The sequence below is a fragment of the Podarcis melisellensis genome (genome assembly GCF_964234715.1).
Source record: "Podarcis melisellensis genome assembly, chromosome: 2".
NCBI lineage: Eukaryota > Metazoa > Chordata > Lepidosauria > Squamata > Lacertidae > Podarcis > Podarcis melisellensis.
The window spans coordinates 7,308,251-7,327,083 of NC_138529.1; the positions used below are offsets into that span (position 1 = coordinate 7,308,251).

Genomic DNA, 18,833 nt, shown 5'->3' on the forward strand with positions numbered 1-18,833 from the left:
CACCGCCCTGGCGCAACGCACCACAAAACCTTATGGGAAAGATGGCTCTGTATGTAACAGGCAGTCAATTTGATGTCTTGTTTCCACAACCTTTCCCACTGTTCCATCTCGATTGCATAACCGAAATCCTGGCCCCACCTAATCATGACCTCCTTTACTTCCTTATCCTTCAATTCCCATTCCAGTAATCAATTGTACATACGTGGGCAGAAAACATAGAAGAGTATTGATTAATAAGAAATTATGAACGGAATTTATTTCTTCAGGTGGGTGAAAAGCTTTTGCTACAGAGAGGAGGGAGCCTTGCCTGGCAGGAATGCCTCTTACCCTCCTTCCTGCATCCTCTGTTGCCTCTGTGCATTCTGCTTGTTAAGAGGGACGAGACAGGCCATTTGTAGGAAAGGAACAGGACCATACAGGTTTTCTTGGGCTCTAGGCCCTCTTTTTATAAAAAATTATGGAACAGTCAAAGGTTTTGCCAAAACTCCCTTGTGGGGAAGAAGATTGCAATGCAAGCAACAATGAGAATATCACATTGGTGCAATGTGTGTGTGTGTGTGTATCCCTGGATGCCAAGATCCAAGTTTGGGGTTGGAGAGATTGTGGAAGGTAGATATTAAATTCACAGCACGCTGTAACCTTAGGGAGAACATCATGAAGGTGTTATATAGATGGCATCATACCCCCTTGAAACTAGCGGAAATGTATAAAGGAAGGTCACCGACTTGCTGGAGATGTAAAATAGATGTGGGGTCATACTACCACATGTGGTGGACTTGTGCAATCATTAGGGATTCTGGGATAATATCTATAATGAATTCAAGAAATTATTCAGACACACTTAAAAAAACAACCCCAGAGATCTTTCTTTTAGGCATTTTACCATTAGAAATTAAGAAAGACATAAGACCACTGTTCATGTAAGCCACCACAACAGCAAGAATTCTTGTGGTGAGGAAGTGGAAAAATGATACAATACCGACAATCACAGATTGGCAGATACTCATGTTAGAATATTTACAACTAGCAAAACTGACGGAAAGAGTTAGAGGAGTATTGAACTAGAAAACATTTGGAGAATGGAGAATATTTCAGGATTATATGGGATCATATTGTACCAACCACACCATGTTATCAGAACTTGAGTGATCCTTTAAACACAACAAATACCATTTGTAGAGTAGATCCTTCCAGTTAGGCTGGGCATGGAATATTTGCTCATTAAATTCAGAAAAAAAGAGGAAAAATACAAGTACATTTGCCTCTCTCTCTCTCTCTCTCTCTCTCTCTCTCTCTCTCTCTCTCTCTCTCTCTCTCTCTCCGTGTGTGTGTGTGTGGTGTGTACACACATCTACACACAAACACACACACTTTTTTATGTTCTGAATATAAAAAGACACTTTTATGGGCTTGTTATAAATGGAGAAAGGGAGAGAGCGCAAGAAAGAAAACAAAAAGTGGAGCTATATTTCCTGATGCGCAGAATTGATTTGCTTAAATCGGAAAAACATCTCTTGATCTTGTACTTCTCATGGTATTCTCCAGTTCATCACATGACAAAATATGTCATATGTGTTTAAAAATCAGGTCAATAAGGAATCACTAAAGAATGGGAGAAATACGTGGATTATTTAAAAAATATTTGCAAACATTTAACTACATTAGCAGGAAGAGCACAACACAAGAAGTTAAATAATAACTTATTTGGTAACTGTTGTTGTTTAGTCATTTAGTCGTGTCCGACTCTTCGTGACGCCATGGACCAGAGCACGCCAGGCACTCCTGTCTTCCACTGCCCCCTGCAGTTTGGTCAGACTCATGTTTGTAGCTTCGAGAACACTGTCCAACCAATTTGGAAACTAGACAGTAACAATTATAAGGAACTAGAGGGGAAATGCAGTGATAAAAGTGAAACCAGAAGGTGAAATAGAAGGGGAAGAGGGAAGTCAAATTATGTTTTTATTTCTGAAGATGCACTACATTTCATATCTTTTGTTAAGCTGAAAACTCGAAAAATAAAATTAACAAACAAAACAAATTGGGGATTGGACCTTGAGCAAGTGCAATATGTGATGCAGTGATGGCAAAATAAGGCGTATGACCTGTTGGATTCTGATGCTGGGCTTGCACAATATCTGAGCTTAGTGTTGCTTATGTCTACATCTTTATAGGATCATACTGTTCCTCTTCATTTGGTTGTTCAGTGAATAAGCAGCTAGCTTGAGCTATTGTTTATACTTGTTTTGGCTTCCCTCTGCTCCAAGCAGCTCATTGCTTCATGCAAAATTCCTCAATAACACTGCGAGGGAGGCTAAATAGAGCAGTGAGCTTCATGGTGGAGCAGGCGTTGGGATTTGGTTTCTCCAAGGCTTGCTAGGTCCCTGTGTGTCCCCACTCTTGCAAACTTATTGCCTGCAGGTTTCAGCCATGTGGCTCTACCTGGCTGCCCTGCTGGGGCTTTACTTCCTTCGCCGATGGTACCAGGAGAGACAGACAGTGGAGAACCTGATGGAGAAATATGTCTTCATCACCGGCTGTTCCTCTGGCTTTGGGAACCACCTTGCCAGGCATCTGGATGCCCGGGGTCTGTGGGTGTTGGCAACCTGTACCACCCAGAAGGGGGCAGAGCAGCTGGACAAGGTCACCTCAGAGCGCTTGAAAACCACCATTCTGGATGTCACCAGTAAGGAGAGTGTGGCGGCAGCGACGGAGTGGTGAAAGATCAAGTGGGGAAGAAAGGTAGTTTTTTGTTGTTTTGTTTCCATGCTCTGGATCAGGCCAGGGATTATCTGTATCATCATCTGCTTATCTTTATTCCACTTTCCCACAAAATGTGACCTGAGTGAATCCCAATACAGTGGTACCTCAGGTTAAGTACTTAATTCGTTCTGGCGGTCTGTTCTTAAGCTGAAACTATTCCTAACCTGAAGCACCACTTTAGCTAATGGGGCCTCCTGCTGCTGCTGCACCACTGGAGCGCGATTTCTGTTCTCATCCTGAAGCAAAGTTCTTAACCCGAGTGTAATGGTTCTAGGGGTTGCTCGTGCGTAAATTGATGCCACACCTGGCTGAGTTACCTGGGTGAACCCTTTCTGTCTGGACAGCCACTCACCCGTGGCTGTCTCAATCGCTGGCAGAATCCATCAGTGGGAGTTTCTTGAACTTCTTCCAGCAAAGAAGCTCTTTGACGCCTAGTCGCCGCCTACTCTCCCTGCATGGAAGCCTTCTGTGCTGGGAGGGTGTGGGCAGCGGAGGACGCGTTCTCTCCCCGCTGGTCTCCGGTGAGGAGTCATGGAGCCACCTCGCCGATTCCCCCATCTGCCCCCCTTCTCCACTGGTGCTACACTGAATTCCTTCCCTCCCGGGATGCTCTCCGGAACCCCTCTGGAGCCCTCCCTCTCCCTCTGGCTCCAATGGCAGTTCCCTGACACCGAGGTTAGTGGAGTCTGTAACCTGAAGTGTATGTAACCTGAAGCGTATGTAACCCGAAGTACCACTGTATATCAAAAATAAAATGTATGACCATTTTAAAAAGTATTAGAAACAACTGAAATCAATAAGGCAATGAATGGGGAAAGAATTCCATGGGGTCACCTTAATTCTACCTCTGTCAAGAGCGGCTAGGATTGCCAAATAACCTGAAAGATTATTGCTTTGTGCCTTTGACAGCAGCTTGTTCTGTGAAGTCACACAGTGAAACTTCATTTTGTCTGAAGATAAATGTTCCTGTCTGATAATGTCCACTGATCAACCTGATTCTAAAAGCACAGATATCATAATCAGTGGATATGGAAGGTATAACCTTCTGGATCAGGCCAATGTCTCTTCTCAGCCACCATTCAGTTACCAGCAGATGACTTCTCAAAAGCAGCAATCAAGCGCACTCTCCCTTCCTGTGCTTTCCAGCCTTCGGTATTTGGAAGCATTTCTGCTTCCAGCTGTAGAGGCAGAGCATAGACATCTTGGCTGTCCAATCCACTTTTAAAACCACCCAAGTGGGTGGGCATCCCTATCTCCTGTACCTTCCAACATTCAACTTCATTGGATGTCTATGAGTTCCAGTGTTGGAGAATGAGAAGCCGTGTGGTGTAGTTCCCTGGGCCTTGGAGTTCCCTAACCTATTGGTATTGGGGGACTTCAAAATCCATGCTGATGCCACTCCCTCCTCACAGGCTCTGGACCTGGCGTCTTCCATGGCAACACTAGGGCTCTCCCAGTTTGTTTCGGGCCCCACACATCAAGCAGTCCACACGCTGGATTTGATCTTTGGCGTTGGTATAGATGTGATCATATCTCCTTCGATGAAGGTGCCATGGTCTGATCACTACGCTCTGAAAGCCAGGATTGACTTTCCTCCCCCATCCTGCTTAGGTGGCGAGCCAATTTGGGCTCGCCCGCAGAGGCTGATGGACCCTGAGAGATTCCGCCAAGCCTTGCAGGACCTTGCTCCCCCTGGCGACTCATTGACTGAGCTAGTTGAGTCTGGAATATCCAGTTCCTGGCAGCCATCAATGAGATCGCACCTAAGCACCCTCTGCGACCCCACAGAAACCGGGCTCCCTGGTTTACCGAGGAGCTTCGGAAAATGAAGCGGGACCTCAGACGGCTAGAGCGAGTATGGCGGGGTGCCCGTGACGGAGGCTTTATAAAAACCTATGAGATGGCAGTGAAAGCCACTAAGATGTCTTACTTCTCGGTCTCCATTGCATCCGCTAGCTCTTGCCCAGCACAATTATTTAGTATAACGTCCCTTGAAGGACAGCCTAATTTAAATAACAATTTGACACACAGCTGTGAGGCATTTGCGAGCTTTTTTGCGGAGAAGGTCCTGTTGCTCCGCCATGACCTCCCTGCCAATTTGGATACACTAAAGGAACTGGAGGCCCCTCGACTGTCCTCGGGTCCAGTATTAGACTACTTTGACCGGATATCCCCAGCCAATGTGGACAGACTCCTCCGAGCTGGAAAGCCCACCACCTGTCCTCTCGACCCGTGCCCGTCTTGGCTGATTAGAGCGTTTCCAGACGAGGTGCGGGTCCCCCTGGGAGATATCATCAATTTATCCCTTGGCACCGGGATATTCCCAGGGGAATTGAAGGAGGCAGTGGTGCTCCCACTCTTAAAGAAAACATCATTATATCCCTTAGATCTATCCTATTACCGCCCGGTTTTGAATCTTCCATTCCTGGGTAAGATAATTGAGAGAACAGTTGCTGAACAGCTTGGCAGGTTTCTGGATGAACATCGGCTCTGGATCCATTCCAGTCCGGCTTCTGCGCTGGTCATGGGACCGAGACGGTTCTGGTCGCCCTAACAGACGATCTCCGCAGGCAGCTGGATCGAAGCAGGTCGGGGCTGCTGATTCTTCTAGACCTGTCAGCAGCCTTCGACATGGTCGATCACGAACTCCTGGACCACCGCCTTGCCGACGTGGGGATCCAGGGCACAGTCCTTCAATGGCTGCGCTTGTTTCTCTCTGGTCGGGGACAGAGGGTGGCACTTGGGGGGGAATTGTCATTGTGTCACTCCTTGGTGTGTGGAGTGCCTCTGGGTGTGATACTCTCCCCAATGCTTTTTAACATCTTTATGCGCCCCCTCGCCCAGCTTGTCCGGAGTTTTGGGCTGGGTTGCCATCAGTATGCCGATGACACCCAACTCTATACTATACCAGCTGCTCCCGGTGGAGTACAGGATCAGGTTTAAGGGGCTGGTTTTAACCTTTAAAGCCCTATACGGCCTAGGACCCTCGTACCTATGGGACCGCCTCTCCTGGTATGTCCCACAGAGGAACCTACGGTCTGCAAATAAAAACATCCTGAAGGTCCCAGGCCACAGAGAGGTTAGGCTGGCCTCAACTAGAGCCAGGGCTTTCTCGGCTGTGGCTCCAATCTGGTGGAACGCTCTGTCACAAGAGACTAGGGCCCTGCGGGACCTGACATCTTTCCGCAGGGCCTGCAAGACAGAGCTGTTCCACCAGGCCTTTGATCAGGGCACAGCCTGACTCCCTCCTCTGGCATTCTGCCCAGAATTTTGCTTAACGGTTGCCATCAATTTGATTTTAATTAATTTTTATAATGAAATGCTTTTAGAATGTGGGATTATTTGATTGTTGTTAGCCGCCCTGAGCCCGGCTTAAGCTGGGGAGGGCGGGATATAAATAATATTTATTATTATTATTATTATTATTATTATTATTATTATTATTATTAGTGGTTAGAGTTTCAGACCTGGGAGACCTGGGTTCAAATCCCCACTTGGCATACTGCTCATTGGGTGACCTTGGGCAGTCACTGCGTCTCAACCTAACCAACCTCACAGGGTTGTGAGGATTAAATGAGGAAGGTGAGAACCATGTGTGCCACTTCAAGCCCCTTAGAGTGGGGAAAAGATGGGCTATAAACAGGCCCACTTCATGCTCCCCCTAATTCTAGATCATTTATGAATAAGATAAAAGCCACAGGTCCCAACACTGATCTTTGGAGAACTCCAGTTTCTACATCTCCCCATCTAGATATTCCATTTATTCCTCTACTCTGTGTCCTGCTTCTTAACCAGTTTCATGACTGCTCAGCTTATTCAGGAGTCGGCAGTCTAAGTACACTAGGTCAACTGGATCAGTTTTATCCAACAGATCTACTTTGGATAAGCCTTCATGCTCTTTGCTAAATTTCACGTAAAGGCCTCCCAAAATGGCCTCTAGAGGTCACTGGTTGGCCTTACTTTTAAAACTGTGTGAATCCCTGGGGAATATTGGCTCTCCAGCAATACTAAGATCAAATGCAAGAGCAGGGATGCATACTGAACTCTCTCTCTCTCTCTCTCTCTCTCTCTCTCTCTCTCTCTATCTCTATCTCTATCTCTATCTCAACTCCAGAGATAAACATTTGTTGGTCAAAATTGTCTGTTTCAGTCCAGTGTTTTCTGTGTTGTCTTTCTCGATTTGCAGATACCCGTTTTTGGTTTTTTGAAAGAGTGAGTGAATAGAAGCTTTAGGACTCCCATGCTTTTAATTACAGTTTCCTCTTAACAAATATTGCCCATTTTATTGCTTCCTGTTGATAGTAGTTGGGGAAATTATGATGAACCGCCCACCCAACTTTTTTTTAAAAATTTTTTTTATTGGTTTTCAATTACAATCCAATAATAGCCTCATTATAACAATACCAATTTATAATATAATTATTAATACCAATTGTTCCAATGCTGAATTATATAATTTAGATAAAGTGGCCCCCTGTGTGCTAAATTTGATGATTCTATTATTTTCTCTATTTCTTGTACAACAACTGCAATATTAATAACTTCTATTTGTGTTAACATGTTAAATGAGTTATAAAACTACAAGTGAGGAACTCAAACTACATCCTTGTTCTTCCTGTGTGTGGCAATACTTCTGCCTGTGGTGTTTCTTCCGGTCCTTGTAAGATGTTATGCCTCCCCACCTCAGTTGTTGCTGTTATTCTTCATGCCTTGGGCGGAGCTGATATCCCAATGTTGTTCCAGAAATTTCTCCCTTGCTCCATCCCGTGCTTCGTTGTTTTGCAACTTTAACAAATCCTAGAATACATATCAACCAAAATATAGACCACAAGAATAATACTACATCCACACTTCCAAAATCTAGCATACATCCAAATGTTATGCTAGGTGGGAACCTGGAACAATAATTGTCCCTTCTTCTTCTTCTTTTGAAATAATTTTTATTTGATTTTTACAAGATTATAACAATACCAAATCCATATCCATATTTAGAGATTTCTCTGAATCTTCAGACTTCCCCCTTCCGCTCCATGGGCCATATTATCAACCTTTTCAACTGCATATTATTTCCTCATCCAAATTTTATGTCACTCCATTTTATCCATAATAATTTCTGCATTACAAGTGTTATTGCAGTCCAGCTAATGTTTTCATATGCTGACAGTCGTGTCTCAAGTTTGCCATTCTTCTTTGGTAAGGACTTTGTCTTCATTCCATCTCTGGGCAAGTAACATCCATGCGGCTGTCCTTGCATACATAAAAAGTCTTTTCTGTTCCTTTGGGATCTTGGTACCTACAATTCCTAATAAAAAGGTTTCTGGTTTCTTTATCAAAGTTATTTTAAACATTTAAAAAATTCATTATATATCATTTCAGTTCATTATATATCATTTTCTTTGGGAAAGAATAACTGTCTCTCCCTGCACAGGGCTCTGGGGCTTGGTGAACAATGTGGGAATAGGTGTCCCATCAGGTCCCAACGAATGGCTGACCAAAGATGACTTTGCAAAGGTGATCAATGTCAACCTGCTAGGGTTGATTGACGTGACGCTACACATGCTGCCGCTGGTGAGGAAAGCCAGAGGAAGGGTGGTCAATGTGTGCAGTGTGAATGGACGCCTGGCCTGCTTTGGAGGCGGTTACTGCCCATCAAAGTTTGGTGTGGAAGCCTTCTCTGATACCCTGAGGTAAAAACAAGCTCGGTAGCTTACTTTTGGTTTGGTTTGGTTTAGTGACGTCGTGTTTTTCCAGGTGTAGGGAATAAAAAACAGGTGGTGGGAAATCAGGCTGCTGTCAAGGGCTGAACCTTAAATCACAGATCAAAAAGCAGACATTTGCACTGTTTAAGAGATAAGGATCCAGCTCATGCTATGCCCACACTGGACCTGAAATACATTTGCTCATCTCCAGGTCTGCGGGGAAATATGTTTTTTCAAAATGCAAGCCTGAGATGAGATGGGAGGGGGAAGGTGTGTGCGTGGACTCCACAGATCTGACTGAATTTGCTCCACCACCGATGAGAACCCATCACCTCTGCCAGCCCCCCTCCAGATCCCCAGATGAGGATGCAGTCCTGGCAGCACAGGTGCCAAACCATCGTGCTAACTACCTCCCCGCTATTTGGTGAGGGTGGACGGAGAAGTTGTGGCTGGTTCTCAAAGATGGTTGGTTGTGTTTTGAGAGATGACAGCATCTTCAGAACAGTAGATCATCTGGGGGGGGGGCACCAGAAGGGGCAGGCTGGGTTACAGAAGGGCTTGCTGCCTCCTCCTACTCCATCACTACTGCTGCCTGCACCACCTTGTTGTCTCTGCCGGAATCCACACAGGGCCATCAAGGGGCTGCAGGGTCCCTGCCAGAGAGCTTGGCACAATTAGGACATGTTCAGTTTTTCACCTTTCAAATTCCAAAAATGGGGGTGCTAAAAAGTTGTAACATGACTTGGGAATTCAAAAGATATTTTGCTTCAATTGATAGCATTTAGTTTTGATTGGTAAGTAAAATGTGTGAAATTGCATAGAAATCATTAAAAATGATTGCCAAGGACTTGCAGCTATGTTGTTGTTGTTGTTTTTGTTTTAAGCATTCATTACCTGACCTTTTCAGAAGGCAAAATAAAAATTCTATGATTTGCTGAGAGCAGCTGGTGTGCTTTTTAATCAAATGTAGGTTTACCAAGCTAAATGTTGCCAAATCAAAACAACAACAACAACAACAACAATTTATTATTTGTACCCCGCCCATCTGGCTGGGTTTCCCCAGCCACTCTGGGCGGCTTCCATAGAAACCAAAAATACACTAAAATATCACAGATTAAAAGCTTCCCTGAACAGGGCTGCCTTAAGATGTCTTCTGAATGTCAGGTAGTTATTTATCGCTTTGACATCTGATGGGAGGGCGTTCCACAGGGCGGGCGCCACTACCGAGAAAGCCCTCTGCCTGGTTCCCTGTAGCTTTGCTTCTTGCAATGAGGGAACCGCCAGAAGGCCCTCAGCGCTGGACCTCAGCGTCCGGGAAGAACGTTGGGGGTGGAGACGCTCCTTCAGGTATACTGGGCCGAGGCCGTTTAGGGCTTTAAAGGTCAACACCAGCACTTTGAATTGTGCTCAGAAACATACTGGGAGCCAATGTAGGTCTTTCAGGACCGGTGTTATGTGGTCTCGGCGGCCGCCCCCAGTCACCAGTCTAGCTGCCGCATTCTGGATTAGTTGTAGTTTCCGAGTCACCTTCAAAGGTAGCCCCACGTAGAGCGCATTGCAGTAGTCCAAGCGGGAGATAACTAGAGCATGCACCACTCTGGCGAGACAGTCCGCGGGCAGGTAGGGTCTCAGCCTGCATACCAGGTGGAGTTGGTAGACAGCTGCCCTGGATACAGAACTGACCTGCGCCTCCATGGACAGCTGTGAGTCCAAAATGACTCCCAGGCTGCGCACCTGGTCCTTCAGGGGCACAGTTACCCCATTCAGGACCAGGGAGTCCTCCACACCAGCCCGCCCCCTGTCCCCCCCAAAACAGTACTTCTGTCTTGTCAGGATTCAACTTCAATCCATTAGCCGCCATCCATCCTCCAACCCCCTCCAGGCACTCACACAGGACCTTCACCGCCTTCACTGGTTCTGATTTGAAAGAGAGGTAGAGCTGGGTATCATCTGCATATTGATGGACACCCAGTCCAAACCCCCTGATGATCTCTCCCAGTGGCTTCATATAGATGCTAAAAAGCATGGGGGAGAGGACGGAACCCTGAGGCACCCCACAAGTGAGGGCCCAGGGGTCTGAACACTTATCCCCCACCACCATTTTCTGAACACGGCCCAGGAGGAAGGAGCGAAACCACTGTATAACAGTGCCCCCAGCCCCTCTAGACGGTCCAGAAGGATGTTATGGTCGATTGTATCAAAGGCCACTGAGAGATCCAGCAGAACCAGGAAACAACTCTCACCTTTGTTCCTAGCTCGCCGAAGATCATCAACCAGCACGACCGAGGCAGTTTCAGTCCCATGATGAGGTCTGAATCCCGACTGGAAGGGATCCAAATGGTCCATATCCTCTAGGTGTGCCTGGAGTTGTTCAGCAACCACTCGCTCAATCACGTTGCCCAAGAATGGAAGATTTGAGACTGGGCGATAGTTGGCCATACTGGCCGGGTCTAAAGATGGTTTTTTAAGAAGCGGTTTAATGACCGCCTCTTTCAGCGGATCTGGGAATGTTCCCTCACAGAGGGAAGCATTCACCACCCTGCAGAGCCCATCGCCCAGCCCTTCTCGGCTTGCTTTTATTAGCCAGGATGGGCAAGGATCAAGGAGACAGGTGGTTGGTTTCACGCGTCCAAGCAGCCTGTCCACATCCTCGGGGGTAACGGATTGAAATTGATTCCATGCAACTTGACCAGACAGAGGTCTAGCACTCTCCCGCCCCAGCCCTGCTCCCACGGTGGTATCTAGCTCCTTCCGAATATGAGTGATTTTATCTGCAAAAAACTTTGCAAAATCGTTGCAGGTGATCTTGGGGTCTTTACAAGGCCCCGGTGGTAAAGGTGGTTCTGTTAAATTGCGAATCACCTGAAAGAGTCTCCTGCTACTATTTTCTGCAGATGCAATAGAGGCGGTGAAGAAAGTCTTCTTCGCCGTCGCTATCGCCACTTGGTAGGCTCGACGTTGAGCTCTAACCTATGTCTGGTCAGATTCGGAGTGAGTTTTCTGCCACTGACGCTCTAGCCGTCTCACCGATTGTTTCATTGCCCTCAGCTCCGAAGAAAACCACGGGGCTGTCCGGGCTCCATGCAATCGGAGAAGGCACTTCGGAGCCAGACAGTCGATAGCCCAGGTTAACTCCGCATTCCAGTGGGCCACCAGGGAATCAGCTGAAAGACCATCAACATGGGATAAAGCATCCCCTACCACTCTCTGGAAACCATTTGGATCCATTAAGTGGCGGGGCCGACCATCCAAATGTGTCCCACCTCCCTGCAGAGGGGAAGGGTCGCGGAGAAGTCCAGTTGCACCAGGAAGTGATCTGACCATGGCACTTCTTTTGTTTCACTTTTTCTTAGTGTCAGATCACCCATGTCACTAGAGGTGAACACCAGGTCTAAGGCATGTCCATGACTATGAGTTGGGCCAAACTTATTCAGGGACAGCCCCATGGAGGCCATGCTATCTACGAAGTCCTGAGCAGCCCCTTGTAAGGTCGTGTTGGCATGGATGTTTCAGTGGTGCATCTGTGTGTTGTGAGAGAAATCCTTACTGAGTAGGACATTACATTGCAACAGATAAACATTTTAATAGACTTTAATACTCTAGAATTCCAATTGTAATGCAACAAAATACATTGTATATATAAAGATATAAAAGTAGAAATAAACTACAATTAAAAGTCCCTAAGCACCCTACCATGGTCAAGCAAGACCTTCAGCAATTCTCAACTGGTCCGTGGGAAGAAAAGTATCAGAACCACTGGTTTAGAACTTCAGAAAAGAGAAACAACGGAACATCATTAATAGTGCAAAAACTTCCTTGGTTCATTTGGAGAACTGACATGTTTCTTCAGCATATTCTACACGGCTTGTGCTGGTTTGGGCCAAATGCATCTCCACAGGAAGTCAAGAATGGAGGCTGGCAAGTAAGAGAGAGGAACGTATAAGAGTTTGGCATCCCATCCTGGACAGTAGCGGATGCGAGGGGAGCAGGAGGTCAGGGCATGTTCTATAGAGTCCGTGACCGGTTGAAAGTTGCTGCTGCCGGTGAAGTGGCAGAATTTTAATAATTTGAGACCTGTGTGTGGGATATAGGAAAGAAAAGAAAACTTAGCGATGCAAAAACAAGTATGTATTTATTTTGCATTTATTGATTTGATTTCTATGCTGCCCTATACCTCCGCAGGAGATTGCCTAAATATTTTGGGTTCTGAAGGGATAGGTTAGCTTCTGGATTTCTCTGCCTAGGAGGTCTAAATCTAAGGAGGAGCATTGGGAGCATTTTCTGTTGCTTTAAGACGGAACCTTTCCCCCCCTTTTTTTCTTTTTTAATAATTTTTTATTCATATTGCACATATATACAGGAAAAACATAAACAAAAAATCCACCACATACCTTATACAAATTATATCCACTTCACAAATCATAAATAAAATACATAACTGAGTCTCAACTGAGCCTTGGACTTCCCTCCACTCCTTTGGTAAGTATCAAATAAATTATATAGTCGCGTACTTTTTAACTCTTTTACATAGGCCTTTCCCGCTGTTAGAGTTATTTCAACCCCGCCAGTGTCACCTGAGATTTAGACTCCATATACGTTAAATATTTCTTCCAATTATCATGAAATTTCTGTTCGTTTTGGTCCCTTAATCTTCCTGATATTCTATCAAGCTCAGCATAATTTATCATTTTAACCTGCCAATCACTTATGTTGGGTATTACTTCTAATTTCCAATTTTGTGCTAGCATAATTCTTGCAGCTGTCGTAGCAAATAGAAACAAGATCTTGTCTTTTTAAAAATTTCTTTACCGACCATTCCTAACAAAAAAGCTTCTGGCTTTTTGGGAAATGTATATTTCAAGATTTTTTTAAGTTCATTATAAACCAATTCCCAAAAGCCTCTCACTTTGCAACACGACCACCACATATGTTAGAGGTCACCTTCTGTTGTTGTTGTTGTTGTTTAGTCATTTAGTCGTGTCCGACTCTTCGTGACCCCATGGACCAGAGAACGCCAGGCACCTCTGTCCTCCACTGCCTCCCGCAGTTTGGTCAAACTCATGCTGGTAACCTCGAAAACACTATCCAACCATCTCGTCCTCTGCCGTCCCCTTCTCCTTGTGCCCTCCATCTTTCCCAACATCAGGGTCTTCTCCAGGGAGTCTTCTCTTCTCATGAGGTGGCCAAAGTACTGGAGCCTCAGCTTCACAATCTGTCCTTCCAGTGAGCACTCAGGGTTGATTTCCTTCAGTATGGAGAGGTTTGATCTTCTTGCAGTCCATGGGACTCTCAAGAGTCTCCTCCAGCACCATAATTCAAAAGCATCAATTCTTCGGCGATCAGCCTTCTTTATGGTCCAGCTCTCACTTCCATACATCACTACTGGGGTCACCTTCTACCTCTCTACATTTCCAGCATCTTTTATCCTTCAACTTATAAATCTTCGCTAATTTCACTGGTGTGTGATACCACCTGTAGATCATTTTCCACAGGTTTTCCTTTAGTGCCGTGCATGCCGTAAATCTCATATTCTTGTTCCATAGTTCCAACCACCTCTCAAAATCGATGTTATATCCAATGTCTATCGCCCACTTAGTCATGGCCTCCTTCACCTCCTCATCTTTTGTATACCACTCCAGCAAAATATCATACATCCTTGACATTGTTTTGTTCTTACCTTCTATAACTTCTACATTAAATTTAGATTTTTTTATCTTCAAATCCTACTTTCTTTTTGTCTTCTTTTAGCAGGTCATTTACTTGGTGGTATTGCAACCACCCTGTAAATAAATTTTTGATCTCTTCATATGGTCTAAGTTTAATCCCTTGATCTGTCTTCCAAGTTAGTTCTTCATAAGTGGCATTCTTTCCTTCCATGTTTATTTTTTTTATAGTTAACACCTCTATTGTTGAAATCCACCAAGGTGTCTTCCTTTCCAATATATTTTTATTTCTTTCCCATACTTGGAATAGTGGTCCCCTAAAAATATGATTTAGAAAGCCTCTATGAACTTTCACCTTTTCGTACCACAGGTACGAGTGCCACCCGTACCTGTTATCGAAACCTTCCAAGTCCAAGATGTCCCTATTTTCCAATCTTATCCAATCCTTCAGCCACAATAAACACGTCACTTCATAATATAAACTTAGATCCGGTAGAGAGAATCCCTCTCTTTCTTTTATGTCCACCAATATTTTCATTTTTATTTGTGGTCTTTTGCCTTGCCAGATGTATCTCGCTAAGGCTCTTTGCCACTCTTTACACTGCTTTAGACCTTTTAGTACCGGAATGGTTTGGAACAAAAATAACATTCTGGGGAGAACGTTCATTTTGATAACCGCTATCCTCCCCAAAAAAGATAACCTCAATCTCTCCCAGATTTCAAGATGTTTCTTAATATTCTTCCAAGTGACTGTTAGGATATTTCCGTTCCACCTTAAAAGGGAGCAGGCTTGTGAGTGTGACTGCGTATTTCCTGTTCTCAGGATGTTTATGTTTGCTATTGCTTTAGTTTTCTCTCTCTGCGCCAGAACACGCTAGCAGGCGGTCATGCTTTTCTTTGTTCTGACCAACGCTGAATAAACATTCTAAATGATGCCCTCCTGAGTGCAACTTTTGCTGTGTGAATTCTGCTGACAGAGTGTGCACCAGCCCAAGAATGTGGCAAGCTATTTCTTAGGCTTCGTGTCGCTAATTGCTGATACTGTATCTACGGGAGGTCAATGGATCGTCCGGCAGCCGGCTTGGGGGCTCAGATGGACTTTATCTCCCTGGCAGTATCCCAACAGTGACTTCATAGTTATCCTTATATAGGTTAATATTTTTCGCTGAGATCCACACTCCAAGGTATTTCACTTTCTTTGCATATATTATATATGGTAATTTATGGACCCAACAGGTATCTAAAGCCATTTACACATAACAAAATAAGTTTTTTATTGAAATATTTTATTTTATTTGTTTTTTATCTTATATTTTGGAAATGTCCATCTAGGTTTTTTCCCTTTAATTTTTTTGGGGGGCTCCAAGAGAGTGGGACCTTAAGCCATAGCGTGTTTAGCTATGGCAGTGTTTCCCAACCGGTGTTCCGCGGCACACTAGTGTGCCGCCGGACGTTGCCTAGTGTGCCGTGGGAGGGAGGCGGGCGAGTCGGGCTAATCCTCCGGCCCCGCTCCCCCGGGGAACGTGCCCCGTCATCCGCTTCTGCCTTGCTCCCTGTGACAGGAATTCCCCAAACTGCATCAGCATCTGCCGCTTGCCCAGCAGCCCCGGCGCTGCCTTGCGCCCGGCGCCCCCGCCATCCTCGGCGCAGGGAGCGAGGGGCGCGCAGGCAGGCGCTGCCCGGCGGAGCGATGGCTCCTTCCGAGCGGCTGGCAGTGTCTGGGCATGACTGGCCTCCCGCCTGGTCCCGCGGCGGCTGCAGACGCGGCCGAAGCAGTGCAGGGAAGGAGACGCCCGGCCGCCCAGCCCCGCCCCGCACGCTCCCACTCTCTCTCGGCGGCCGGGGAGCGGGGCCAAAGCGGGCCCCCACCTGAGTGGCGGCTGCGTGAGCCAATAGGCGAGCTGGGGCAGAGGGGGAGGCGGGACTCCGGAGAACAAAGGAGGGAGGGGGCACCCGGGAGAAGGGGGCGGGGCGGGAGGAGCGGGGAGCGCGGCGCTGCGCCCGGGACGCCCCAGTTCCGCCGGGTTAGAAGCCGGCGGCCTACCTCTGCTGGCCGTGGAAGGCAGCCGGGTCTGGGTCGCGCCCCGAGAGTGGCGGGGTCCGCGCACAGCCTGCCCTCCAGGCTGGGAAGTGGCTCCTAGGCTCCGCCTGAAGCCACGCAGAGCCCGCAAGGCGCCCTCGGCGCAACTTGGCCGGGGCAAAAGGCGAAGCTCTGGAGGGAAAGGCGGCCGGATTCCCCTCCTCGGCGGGTCCGGTGGTCTCCCGCCTCCTCTGAGGAAGGGTCTCTTCTTCAGCTTTTCTGATCCTTCGTGGCCCCGTTGGGAGAAGCCGAAATAAATAATGGCCGTGCCATTAAAGTTCTCTCTTTTATAAAAGGGATCCTAATAGAATCGTAGAGTTGGAAGGGATCCCCAGGGGTATCCAGTACTGTACAACCCCTGCAGTGCAGGAATCTCAGCCATAGCATCCATGGCAGACAGACATCCCACCTCTGCTTAAAAACCTCCAAGAAGGGAAAAACCTCCCGAGGGAGACCATTCCCCTGTTGAACAGCCCTTACCAGCAGAAAGTTCTTTCCCATGTTTAGTCAAAATCTTTATTGTAACGTGAATCCACTGGTTCGAGTCCTACCTTCTCTACCTTCTATGCTGTTACTATTTTTTTTTTTTTTTTACATAAGTAAAAAGTGACCTTTCCCCATCTGGCATGGTGGTGTGCCTCAAGATTTTTTTCATGAAACAAGTGTGCCTTTGCCCAAAAAAGGTTGGGAAACACTGAGCTATGGATTTGGAAACCAGCAATTTAGCCTGGTGGGTCTCAGGGTCTCTCTCTCTCTCTGTGTGTGTGTTCCACTGCAACAGTGTGACTTATTAGCACATGCTTTAATTGCAGGCTTTGCCGTTATAATAGTTGTGTGCTTTTGCACATTGCAAACCAAACTGAATTCTTCCCCCCGCCCATTTCTACTCACTGCGCTCAAAGTAGCGCTGCCCATAGGCTTCCTTGATGTCAGAAGGGGCTTGGCTCCATGCATTCTTGTAGCTCTCTACCGTGTTTGACTGAATGGGTGTTTTGAAACAACCAGGTTCAATAATGCTGACTCGGACCCCGAAAGGATGCATCTCTCGCCTGAATTGAGGAGGAAAAATCAAGAAACACGTCCATAAATCAAGAAACCGAACCAGAATAATAAGGAAGATCATGAATAATAAGGAAGATCGTGAATAATAAGGAAGATCGTGATTTGCGGTCCATGGAATAGAACATCTTTCCTTAAAGAAGAAGAAGGAGAAGAAGAAGAAGGGAGAGAGGGAGATGTGGTGAAATGCAGCCTCATGTCTTCTTCTGTCTTGAGGCACCAGGGCATTGTCCATGACCCGGCATCAGGCATATTCAGAGGCAGCCACCAGGAGGTTGGTGCTTACAACTCTTGCTGGTACATTAAATCATTTTCTCAAGAAAAAGAGCTGACCTAGGTGTGCAAACCCCTGCTGATTACTTGGTAAGTCTCTGGTGCAGTCCACATGTCCCAGCACCTGCTCTTTAGTCATTGCTGTCCTCTGCTTGAAACTTAGCTGGAGAAGCAGACATCCCACTAAAGCAAGGAGAAAGAGGAAGGTACAGAACTATCATTTTTACCTCAGGATGTCAGAGAAGGCTTCCACACCATACTTGGATGCGGTATAGGGTACTCCAAAGCATGCCAATCGTCCCATTATACTGGACATGTTGACCACCCTCCCTCTGGCTCTTCTCACCAGGGGCAGCATGTGTAGCGTCATGTCAATCATCCCAAGAAAGTTGACGCCGATCATCTTTGCAACGCCATCTTTGGTCAGCCACTCAGTGGGAGCTGATGGGGCAGCAATGGCTGCATTGTTCACCAAACCCCAGAGCCCTGTGTGAGAAGAAAAAAATATTCTTATTGTTCCAGGTTCCCACCTGCCCTAATAATTGGATATACACAATTCTTTGGAAATGTGGGTATATCTGCATTCTTGTGAGCGCTCTCTCTCTCTGTCTCTCTCTGTTTGTGTGTGTGTGCACGCAGATACACACAATGATACATTTCCCATTAATACTATATGCACTGCCAAGGATGACGCTGTTAAGTCAAGGCACCCATATTAGCTTCTCTCCCACACATCTTTTGCTCACTTAGTGCTTAGGATCCATGCACAGACACTCTTGCAACTTCAGTCATTGCCCTCTGTCAAATGAGCACAGCACTGAAGTGGAGGATAGTATGAAGCCCTGGGCATCAATTTGCACAGTAGCCTCCTGATCTCCCTGCATGCTGTCAGAGAATGGAGTCTGTTTTATGATAATAATCCGTGCAAACAAATGCACTGCTTTTCATGAAATATTTCCCATATTTTAGTCCAAAATTCACCCCCCCAATCCCTCAGAAGGAGGTTTTCCCTTCTGCACCACAACTAATGGACGCCATTTTCTCAACTCCTTTATCTTTTGCTAAGTCAAATTAGAACTTCAAACGAGGGCTGCACAGCCAGATAACTAATTACAATTGCAAATCTGCCTGTATTCCGTTTAATGTTTGTTCTTTCTTGGTGAGGTTTGGCATAGAAGAGTAGATGTAGATATATAGAAGGAAAAATAACCACAACCTCACATGAATGAAAACACAACAATAAAGTCCTTTTCAAAACCTTGACATCCAAATATTGGTTCGTTTAGCAGATCTTTTTCA

At 46.1% G+C, this 18,833-nt stretch overlaps 2 protein-coding genes across 3 annotated transcripts in view; one reads left to right on the plus strand and one right to left on the minus strand.

Annotated features, from left to right (window-relative positions):
* Nucleotides 1-18,833, minus strand: part of PRIM1 (DNA primase subunit 1) — a 136,858-nt gene that overhangs the window by 109,502 nt on the left and 8,523 nt on the right. The window lies entirely within an intron of this gene.
* On the plus strand, nt 2,313-8,466 carry LOC309363000 (retinol dehydrogenase 7-like). Its single transcript, XM_081899077.1, is given in 3 exon segments — nt 2,313-2,713; nt 2,716-2,739; nt 8,189-8,466. Coding segments are annotated over 3 exon segments (573 nt in total). The 5' UTR covers nt 2,313-2,427; the 3' UTR covers nt 8,452-8,466.